General features: G+C 54.6%; 1 protein-coding gene across 3 annotated transcripts; it reads left to right on the top strand.

Annotated features, from left to right (window-relative positions):
• The first annotated feature begins 138 nt into the window (after positions 1 to 138).
• On the top strand, positions 139 to 10386 carry TNFAIP1 (TNF alpha induced protein 1). Of its 3 annotated transcripts, XM_029927273.1 has the most exons (8): positions 139 to 270; positions 1490 to 1578; positions 3437 to 3754; positions 4318 to 4487; positions 4901 to 4990; positions 5067 to 5119; positions 6026 to 6221; positions 7799 to 10386. In XM_029927273.1, exons 3-8 carry the CDS (start codon positions 3550 to 3552, stop codon positions 8033 to 8035), a joined length of 951 nt encoding a protein of 316 aa, XP_029783133.1. In that variant the 5' UTR covers positions 139 to 270; positions 1490 to 1578; positions 3437 to 3549; the 3' UTR covers positions 8036 to 10386. The 3 variants fall into 3 exon arrangements, with proteins under 3 accessions (XP_029783133.1, XP_029783131.1, XP_029783132.1); XM_029927271.1 differs by lacking the exon at positions 1490 to 1578; XM_029927272.1 differs by lacking the exons at positions 139 to 270; positions 1490 to 1578 and adding an exon at positions 1781 to 2304.
• Positions 10387 to 10464: the final 78 nt, after the last annotated feature.

Here is a 10464-nt window from a genome sequence, read left to right as displayed (position 1 = left end):
GGCCTTTGCGCCGGAAAGGCTGCAGGAAGTAGCTGTGCGTTCTCCGCGGGCCCCCTCCCTCCCCGGTGATTGGGTGCTGGGCAGGCCCGGCCTTAGAGTCCTAAACTGCGCGGGGTGGGCGGGGTTGCGCCGCGGCTCGGGGCGGAGGACGCGCGCGGGCGAGGACGTGAGCTCACTGCCCGGGATTCCTGGCGGGCAGGCGGCCACAGCCCAGAGCGGCGCAGGGTCAGCTTGCAACCCAGCTAGGAGGAGAAGCGCCCCCCGGGGACGGTGAGAGCTGGGCTGCGGATGCCCTGGGGGACAGGATGGACGGGCCCGGGGCTGGAGCAGGGAGCCCCACCCAGTCCTGGGGGAAAGGCGTGGAACGGTGTAGGGGAGATGAAGAGCTCCAGTCTTCCACTGGGTTGGGTGTCAGAATCCGTGTCTCTCGGTGGTGAGGAGGGGTGCGGGCTGGGTTTGGGTCACGCCAAATCTTTCCTGACCCTTTGGACGAAGCCCAAGATTTACACCTAAGATTTCTGCTAGATCCAGCCTCCTCCACCCAAGATCGGCCGCCCGCCCCACCACCACCTTGTTGTGATGGACTTGTGGGTCCTTCTTCCTTTAGGACCCCACCTACTTCCATGGCCATGGTTGTTTTTCCTGCACTTTATTCTGCTTAGGTTCCCATTAGCCTCGCTGAGAGAGACGGTTACGCCCTCAGCCCCAGGCAGCCATCCCCAAATATCCACACACAAAGTCCGGAAGGAACAGCACTGAGGCTATCTGTGGAAACTTCATTCTCACTGGAATTACTTTCTGGGGCGTCACCTGCCACAGGATTCCTGGAACCCATTGGTCTGGGAAGAATCTGAGCGGGCTGCATCTGAGCTGACGTCATCCGGGGGCTCAAAGCAATTGCTTTGTAGGCTCCGTTGGCCGCCACCTAGCCTTTGAGTTCCTTTACTTTGGCACCGTATTGGTCCGCTGTCTTTATCCTGGGGAAGGCGGGACTAGACACAAAATAGACGTGGAACTTGCCAAAACTTTATTCCTTTGGGATGGGTGGGGGAAGGTGAAGCGATTTCATACTATGTATATGTTACTTACTAATGAGGCATTCCGCTGTTGAGAGGGTTCATCTCATCCTGGAGGCAGATGAGTCTCAGAAATTCAGAAGAAATTCTGAACTGCACACAGCACCCACTCTGGCCCTTTTTTTGGACATCCTTCCTAGGGAAACTACTTAAATCTTTTCAGGGACAATTTCAGTCTAACACACTGACATGTATTAAATACTTTCAAAAGGTGCCTAGCATTGTGCTAAGTACCGTTGTGGACAGTAGAGCTGTCAAGCTGGGGAAGCCAGAGCCCCGGCTGCTGGATCTCACTTGTAGGCGCTATGTGTAACAGCAAACGTTTGCGGGTTGTGATAACCACATGAAGTAGTTTCACCTTTTCTGTGGCTCTGTGACCAACACTGCAGTCCAGGCTTTCATTTCTTGCCTAGACTGCTGCTTCCTCTGGTCTTTCCACTTGATCTCTTGCACCCTTAGCAGTCCATTCTCTACACGGCAGCCAGAGTGATCTTTTCAAAGTGTGAGTAACTCAGATCCTATCCCCCCTCCCCCCCCCCCCGCTTAAAACAGTCCAGTTTAATGTTTATTTTTATTTATTTTTTATTTTCTTAATGTTTGGTTTTTTTTGAGAGAGAGTGGGGAGGGGGCGAAAGAGAGGGAGACAGAGAATCCAAAGCAGGCTCCAGGCTCTGAGCTGTCATCACAGAGCCCGATGCAGGACTCGAACGCACAAGCAGTGAGATCACAACCTGAGCTGAAGTCGGACACTGAACTGACTGAGCCATCAGGCGCCCCTACCTAAAATGCAGACTCTTTACCTGCATTACCTGACTTCATATCAAGCCAAGGTGTGCACTAGACATCTTGGCCTTATTTCTGTTCCTAAAACTTGTGTCTAACTGAGAAACTTTGCACTTAACTCTCCCATCTGTCTGGAATGCGCTTTCAGACTTCAGCTGGAATGTCACCTTCCCAAAGAGGCTTTCCCTGTACTAATTAGTACTAATCCCTAGTCATTCTCTGATCACTAGCTTATTTATTGCATTTCTTACCTTCTGGAATTGCTTATGTAGTCATTGGCTAGCTTTTTGTCTGGCTCCTCCCCCTAGAATGTAAGCTCCATGAGGCCATGACTTACTCTCTTCTGTACCCTCAGTGCCTGGCACATAACAAGGGCACAATAAATGCTAACTCTCCTTATTTTTGTTTTTGTTAACATTGTGATGCTTCTTTGGACTCCTTCGAGGTAAGCTCAATATCTTTTCGTCCCTCTGTCCCTATTGCTTAACATAGTAGGCACTCAGTATTGTTTTATTGCTGAATGAATTAAATGAAGTAATGTATATATATTAAGTGCCTAGGTTAGTACCTAGAACATAGTAAACATGCAGTGCATGTTTGCTTTCCTTTTTGTTTTTTCTGTTAATGAATTTTACTGATTCCTTAGGAAACCAAAACATATGATGCAGAATCTCGATCACGAGGGGTGACCTGGCTGTGCCCTCCTTTGCGTCCTCACTCCTCCCTCCTCTGAATGCCTGTCGGCCTTTCAGTTCCCAGATCACTTAATTGCTTTCAGATTTATCATCTGCTCCTTTGGAGCCCTGTCTCCCCAGTCTTGTGGGCAGAAAGAAAGGAAGAGAGAGGGCTGGGCTTCCCCACAGGAAAAAAGTAAAAATAGCCATCCTGCAGTTGTTCTCTCCTGAAAGCGGGTGACAATTTCAGGAACTTGGGACAGGACTGGGGCCATTAAAGGGGAAGGTCAGGAAATGCCACTGGAGGCAGTGTAACCTCTGCCAGGAACACTGGGCTGGTGCTCTCCAGCCTGGCTTCTTCCACGCTCTCCTGAAGCTTTCCTCTCTGAAGCCAGACTCCAGGCGGCGCTCACTGGTGCGGGCTGCTTCTGAGCCTGGAACCTTTAGAAAGGAAGTGCATCCTGTCCCTCTGGCTCCTGGGAGTCTCCTGCACTGGCAGAATTCCCAGGAGGTTTGGTAGGGCGTCTTGGGTCCTGGGAACCTTGGGAAGAAAGTAACTGGCATTGGACGGTGGATCCCCAGAGAGCAGACTCCGCTGCCCATCTGTTCCTCCAGTGTCTCTGACTAACTCCAGGAGTTTGCTAGATCTCCTTGCTGCTTAGAGCTGAGCCGAGTCTCAGGGAGGCTCTGCTGAGATGGTGAGCCGGCTCTAGGAGGCTGTGCTGGTTGCTGGTACGGGAATCAATAGCAGGAGGGTCTCCCTTTGCTGTTGCCCTAGGGCCTTAGCCTCTGCCCAGGAGTCTTGCTTGTCAAGGAGGGAAGGACTGCGTAGTCTCCTGGCCCCTCTCGGCTGAGTGCTGTCCCCTGCTGACTCTTGTCTCCTCTCCCATCTCCTGCTTGCAGTGCCAAGAGTATGAGGCTCTGGCCTCCACTGGCCGCTCACTCGTGATCCTTCCACCACGGCGGAGCCTTCTAAGCCGACCTCCTGCCGTGTGGTGATCTACCTGCAGCGGGAGATGTCAGGGGACACCTGTCTGTGCCCAGCATCCGGCGCCAAGCCCAAGCTAGGTGGCTTCAAGGGAGGAGGCCTGGGCAACAAATATGTGCAGCTCAATGTGGGTGGCTCCCTGTACTACACCACTGTGCGGGCACTGACCCGGCATGACACCATGCTCAAGGCCATGTTCAGCGGGCGCATGGAGGTGCTGACCGACAAAGAAGGTGAGGCATCGGGGCTTGTTGGGCTGGCCCAGGAGGGAAGGACGTATTCCCAAGGAAGTGCCTTTGGGGCAGGGCTTATGCCTGGCAGAGCTAGACTCTAGATTAGCTTTTCCTGTTACCCAGTACGGGATTCCTTTGCTTGGAGTCCTCGGTAGAGCTTCAGGATTCTTCCAAAATTACACGTAGAATGGTGTGTGCTTACGAGCTTTCCAGGGAGGAGTTCCGTACTTAACAATTCATAGAGGACTAGATTCTCCCAGGAACTATTGCTATAGTGACTAGGCAGTTCCTGGAAGGCAAGCAGGGCCCAGGGGTTTCCGTGTTCCTGGGAGGTGGCCCTGAGCAGTCCCATGGGCCTCTGTCCCCACAGCACATGCCAGTCCTAGGTCGAAGAACAGCCATAGGCCTAAAAGCTAGAGGTTGTGTCCCGCTTCTGCTACCCTGCAGTGGGCGCTCTGTGCTTGCTTGCTTCTCCCCACCTGCCACCAGGCTTGTCAGGTGGCCTTTGCCTTCTGCTTGCGGCCTGGAGATAGTCACCGCCTGGGGTCTGTCTGAATCCCCAGGCTGGATCCTCATAGACCGATGTGGAAAGCATTTCGGCACCATTTTGAATTACCTCCGAGATGACACCATCATCCTCCCACAAAACCGGCAGGAAATCAAGGAACTGATGGCTGAAGCAAAATATTACCTCATTCAGGGGCTGGTGAACATGTGCCGGACTGCCCTGCAGGTATGGAGATACGGTTGGATCAGGCTGAGGAGGTGGGGAGTTTGGCTTCTGCCTTGGAGACGTAAGAGCCCAGTTCCTAGAAGGCCGTGTGACAGGTGCGGGGAATACAAACCGAGTTAGATACCCAGGGAGGTGTTGCCCAGGCCAAGGACACTGGCAGTCAGTCCATTTGTGAAGTGACAGACTCCGGCGGTATGACTAAGACCAGCTTCCAGTTTCTATGCCTTGATATCTGGGTTTTAGGCTTTCTGGAAATGGGGTACTGCCCGCTAGCTGGCAGTTTCTGTTGCCAGATACCTCAATAAGCAGAGGGTGGCCTTGGCACAGGGGCTTTGATGGCTCATGGGGAAAGCCTGACTTAGCCTGGCAAGCAGGAGAGCTCAGAAAAGATTCTCGGCTGTGTGTGTCACCAGGACAAGAAGGACTCCTACCAGCCTGTGTGCAACATCCCCATTGTCACATCCCTGAAAGAGGAAGAGAGGCTCATCGAATCCTCCACGAAGGTACTGGCACCTCTGAGGGCTGTGGGCAGGGGCGGATGGGACCCTGGCCTGGCCCTCACGCTCTCTTCCCTCCCAGCCCGTGGTGAAGCTGCTGTACAACAGAAGCAACAACAAGTATTCCTACACCAGGTAGGGTGGGCGTCTGCGAGCTGAGGGGCTGGGAGCCAGAGCTAGGGGCAGGGCTGTGGATGTAGCTAGAAGGACTAAGCAGCCAGCAACGGGGCGGCAGACCAGGAGAAGCCACCTGCACCCCCGCAGGGTTGGCAAGGGGCCGGATCTCAGGAGGGAAGAACGGAGAGGAGAAGGGAAGTCAGGGCAGAGGCATCTGGAACCTGGCGCAGGGCCCCGGCTGGGGATATAGATGGGAGTGAGCGTGGACCAGCCGCCACCCCACCGTGTCTTCCCAGCATTACTTACGAGGCGGACGAGGACCGAGGCCGCCTTTGTGCTTCACGGCTGGGCCGAGGTTAGGTAGACCCAGAAGGCCACCGACTCAGGGAGTCCTGTGGACGGATGAGTTCCCAGCATCACCCCTGCAGCAAAGGAGGGGAGCCTCCTGCCTCGATGGCAGCGAGCCTCCTTCCTTTTGGGCCTAATGAGAGGAGACCTCCCTCCTTCAGTTCTTTCCGCTTTAACTTTTTTTTTATAGAATTTTTTTTTTTAAGTTTACTTACTTAGAGAGCATGCGTGTGAGTCCATGCAAGTGGGAGAAGGGCACAGAGCCTGATGCAGGGCTCAAACTCACGAACCGCAAGATCATGACCTGAGCCAAAGTCAGACGCTTAACTGACTGAGCCACCCAGGCGCCCCTCTCTCTGCTCTAACTTAAAACCAACTCCCCTCTTTTTCCTTACAGGCCCCAAAACCCAGAGGGTGCCCCATGACCCTTTCTCTTCTCGTCCCCCACCCCTGGCATCTTGGCTTTTCCTCAGTTGTGTGTGATCGGGAGGGGCAGGGAGGGAGGCACCCAGCTAGCCCCCTCTCTGGTGCCAGAACCTCATTCCCCGGGCCCACCGGCCTCCATGGGTTTTGCAGCAACTCCGATGACCACCTGCTGAAAAACATCGAGCTGTTTGACAAGCTCTCCCTGCGCTTCAATGGCCGCGTGCTCTTCCTCAAGGACGTCATTGGCGACGAGATCTGCTGCTGGTCCTTCTACGGGCAGGGGCGCAAGCTGGCAGAGGTGTGCTGCACCTCCATCGTGTATGCCACGGAGAAGAAACAGACCAAGGTAGGGGGCTTCCCTCTGCTTGCAGCGGGGAGCGGGCACACAGCAGCACGGCCCCAGCTGCGCCTTTCACCACAGGGAGCAAATGAGGTGTCTGGTTTGCTCTGTCTCCCCAAAACTCACGTGATGGTGCTGGACGGCTCCAGAAGTTTGGGGAGTGCTTACAGCGTGGCACAGGGGGAAGGACCGGGTCTTTGGAGCTGACCCAGCTCTGGTTTGAATTCTGGTTCTGCCATTTACCAGTTTTCTGATGCCATATAAGGCCCCTTAAATCACCTGGGCTTCCACTTCCTCCTCTGCAAACACGAGAATGATAGTGGGAATTTGGTGGAAGCAGAACGGACGTGGGCTCCCAGGAGAGGCAGTGCGGGCTGCCAGAAGTAGCTGCTCTGCTGTCCCCTCTGGCCCCCGGTGCTTGAGGGTCCCTGGTCACTCAGCACAGCCTGTGCGGTGGCCGCGCAGCACTGCGTACAGGAGGGATTTGATAGGTAACAGTTAACACTGACTCCGCAAACCTCCTTCTCCTGGGCTGCAAGCGGGCCGCCCCGAGAGGGCGTGTCACGGAGGCGGCAGGGCTTTGCTGGGCCTGGAAGGCAGCTTTTCGTGGGGAGGCTCACGAGTGTGTGAGGGGCTCGAAGCCCACGAGCTTGTGGAGCACCTGCTCGGCCACTGCGATGCCTCCGGCTGGGCGGTCTGGGGGTTGGGGAAGGACAACTTACAGGAAGTGGCCCTGCTTCCTCCTGTCATTTTGGGGGTGGGGCCTCCCATGTGCTCATGTCAACAGAGTCAGGAGTCAGGGACAGTCTCTGTGGGGGCTGGTTACACTGGAAGTGGCAGCAACACCTGTCCTCTTCCTAAGTGTTTTCTCATTTGAGAACTTTCTGACTCATCACCCCACACCTGTGAGACTGGCAGGGCTGGACCTTTCTCCCACTTTGACAGGTGAGGGAACAGAAGCTCAAGTTAGACTGGAATTTAGGTGCCTTGATCATCCTTTTTTTTTTTTTTTTTTTTTTTTTAAGGAAGGGGAACACAAATTGGGGAGGAGGGCAGAGGGAGAGATACAGAATCTCAAGTGGGCTCCAGGAGTGCAGAGCCCGATTCTATGACCCTGGGCTCATGACCTGAGCTGAAATTGAGTCAGATGCTCAACCAACCGAACCACCCAGGCGCCCCGTCTTTCATGTAATGTCCACAACTCTGAAATAGAGATTAACCATGATTTTTTTTTAAACATGTGGAAACTGAGGCACGGCAGCTAGTGAATGGTGGGGCTGTATTTAGCCGAGGTCTGACCACAAAGCCAAGGCCCTAACCTCTCCACATAACTAGTCCATTGGTGTGGGACTGGATGGGGCACTGGCCGCATGCTAGGCTACGGTACCCTTATGCCCACAGGGCGCATCTCCTCACATCTTCCTCAAAGACAGCCCTCCCCTCCCTCACCAGACACGAAGCCGTCCGTCTCGTGACAGAGTTCGGGGGGGCCTCATGGAGCCAGCACAGAGCCAAGGGCCCGGACGTGTTGCTCCCTCTCTTGGGTGAAACCTTACTCAGTTCTCGCCTCCCCCTGACCCCAGGTGGAATTCCCAGAGGCCCGAATCTATGAGGAGACGCTCAACGTCCTACTCTACGAGACCCCCCGAGTCCCCGACAACTCCTTGTTGGAGGCCACAAGCCGGAGCCGCAGCCAGGCTTCCCCCAGTGAAGATGAGGAGACCTTTGAACTGCGGGACCGTGTCCGTCGCATCCACGTCAAGCGCTACAGCACCTACGACGACCGGCAGCTTGGCCACCAGTCTTCCCATCGCGACTGACGAGACCCTCAGGGAGTCGGGGCACGAGATACCCGGTCTCCCCTCCTGTGGAGCCCTGGCCCACTGGCCGCCCCACGCTGCTGCTGCCGCCTGGGTTTCTGTCCCAGCACCCAGAGGCATGACAGGAAGTCCGAGGGCCTGAGCAGGAGAGGGACCACCTTGCTTTGCCCTGCTCCCTCAGCACCTCAAGGTGACCAAGTCCTGGACCCTTTGCTCGGCCTTCCTGACAGAGGACTGCTGCTGCTCCCGGGGTGAATGGACTGACAGGCCCACCTCCCACGAGAGCATTCCCCTTGGCCCCTTCGCTCCATCAAGGGGCTACCTTTGGGCCTCTGTTGAGGGTCTTGGGGAATGGGTTCGTCCTGGCGCTTGGAGGCCCAGTCTCTCACAGAAGGTGCGGCTCCTTTTTCCTGATCGTGTCTAAGCACAGCCTTCACAATTTTGGTTTTTAACAAATTATCTAGGAAATGAATAGTTTTTAAGTCTACAACAATGAGGGCCCTGGGTTACTTGTGCTACCCCTCAAGGGTGCCAGGACCCTGGGCAGGGCGTAGTCCTTGGCCTTTCTTGATGCCTTTGGGATCAGTTTCTTTAGTATATGTGCTGCTGAAGCGAGCACACAGGATCAGTTTCTTTAAAGCACTTTGTACTTTTATTCAGATTTGTCTTCTGCCCTAACCCACATCATCTTTTTCTGACGCCAACCCCCTCTTTCCTACAGAATCAGAGAGGGACTAGAGAAGCAATAAAAGCAAAAAAAAAGCCACCACCACTGAAAACAATTTACCAGTTTTGGCTTTGCTGAGCTGGCCAAGCAGCCAGCCCAGGGAGCCCACAGGAAGGATGTTTAAATCGGGAACCGGGTCCTAACAATGCCCGTGAGAAAGAACCTTTTACCCCAGCATCTTAAAGTCACGTACCTGACTCCTCGGGCCTAACAGGACTGCTCTTTCCGATTCCCTTGCTCTTGGCTCCAAGGCGTGCCTTGCTTGACTGACCAGAGAGCCATTGTTGGGGCTGGGAGCATGAGCCACGGTAGGAAGACAGGCTGTGGAAACCGTGGGCACCGCTCTTGGATGTCAGACGAGGACAGCGAGCACGAGCCCTGCGTTCCCAGCCCTGTGCCGAGGTGGCCTGTGCCTGGCCGCATACCCCCTGCCCCCTGCCGCCCACCACTGGCGCTGTGTCCTGGCCCGGGGTGGCCGCGGCGTAAGCAGCCTAAGTTCTTTGAAAGATTCCTTCATTTCTTTCTTGTTGGGCCACGCGGTCACAGAGCTGCCATGCACCAGCTTTTGGGCAAGGGTGTGAGTTCCTCCTTGGGGCTTTTGTCCACTGCCTCCCGTTTGGCTTGGCCCTTGGGAAGCCGCTTATCCAAATTCTTTTCCAAAGGAATGCTCTCAGGGAGGGATGTGTTTAGCCAGCCTGACCAGTGTGGCCACTGGGTAGCAGCCACCTGGGAAGGAATACCGGTTATCGGATTCATCTCTCCTGCCTGCTGGCACTATAGCTCAGTGGCCTGCTGTGGCTGACCTGATAGAGCCTCTGGGCAAATGGCAGGCCGAGGCTAGGTCCCATAAGGACCTGAAATGACATGATGGGGCCGGGGCATTGTGACTGACCAGGCATTTACGCTTGTCACAGCCTTGAAAATACAGACTTTCAGCAAGGCACCCTGGTCATTGGCCCAGACGCTTCTTTCAGCCCTCACTGGAGTAACATGATGAAGACAAATCCGTTTCTGTGGCCAGATTCCGGCTCTGGCTTTGTGGCTTTCCCACAGAGACTGGAATGCTCCTGCCAGAGGCCACTGGCAAGTCCCACTCCAAGTCCCAGCTCCCCACTGAGGTATTTTAATACCTGCCCTTTGACCTCCCCAGTGGCAGCCTCTCTTCACTGCTTTGACATTTACGCCCTCAGTCTCTTCCTGAGAAAGCACAGTAGTCCTGGACTGATGGAAAGTTATCTCCTTGGTCTTAAGAAAAATACTAACATTGAAATCATTGACGTAACTGTAGCTTCTTTAACCAGACTTTGTGGCACAAGAGCTTGGAGAATTTTCTTTGAGTTTCTCAGCCCCATTCAGAAAGCAGCTCTTGGCTCTGAAATTTTTCAACTCTGAGCAGCCCAGGAGAAAGTAAAGAGCGTGCAGGAAGGTCAAACCTTGTCGGTCTCTGAGAAAACGGAAGCCTGCTGGTGACCCCGTGTACCAGTGCTGGTGTCACGCAGCTTCTTGCCTAACACCTGCCTGAAGGAGAGCCCAGAACTTTGTCCCATAACCACAGTTCTTTGTTGCTCCGCGTAGGTGATGGAAATAAACACTAACTTCTAATAAAATCGTGTTACAAAACTGCGCTCACAGTGGTCATAACGGGCAGCGCGGTGCCCTGGATCTGGGTCCCGTGTTTCTATTCACCGCCTGTGTCCTCCCT

The sequence above is a fragment of the Suricata suricatta genome, chromosome 17 (genome assembly GCF_006229205.1).
Source record: "Suricata suricatta isolate VVHF042 chromosome 17, meerkat_22Aug2017_6uvM2_HiC, whole genome shotgun sequence".
Taxonomy (NCBI): domain Eukaryota; kingdom Metazoa; phylum Chordata; class Mammalia; order Carnivora; family Herpestidae; genus Suricata; species Suricata suricatta.
The sequence above is the reverse complement of the archived record's forward strand: the minus strand, read 5'-3'. Positions and strand labels throughout refer to the sequence as shown.

Coding starts and splice junctions, on each gene's coding strand:
- TNFAIP1 (XM_029927271.1), top strand. CDS start 3,550: ATGTCAGGGGACACCTGTCTGTGCCCAGCATCCGGCGCCAAGCCCAAG. Junction 4,488..4,900: donor TGTGCCGGACTGCCCTGCAG/GTATGGAGATAC, acceptor GTGTGTCACCAG/GACAAGAAGGACTCCTACCA. Junction 4,991..5,066: donor TCATCGAATCCTCCACGAAG/GTACTGGCACCT, acceptor CTTCCCTCCCAG/CCCGTGGTGAAGCTGCTGTA.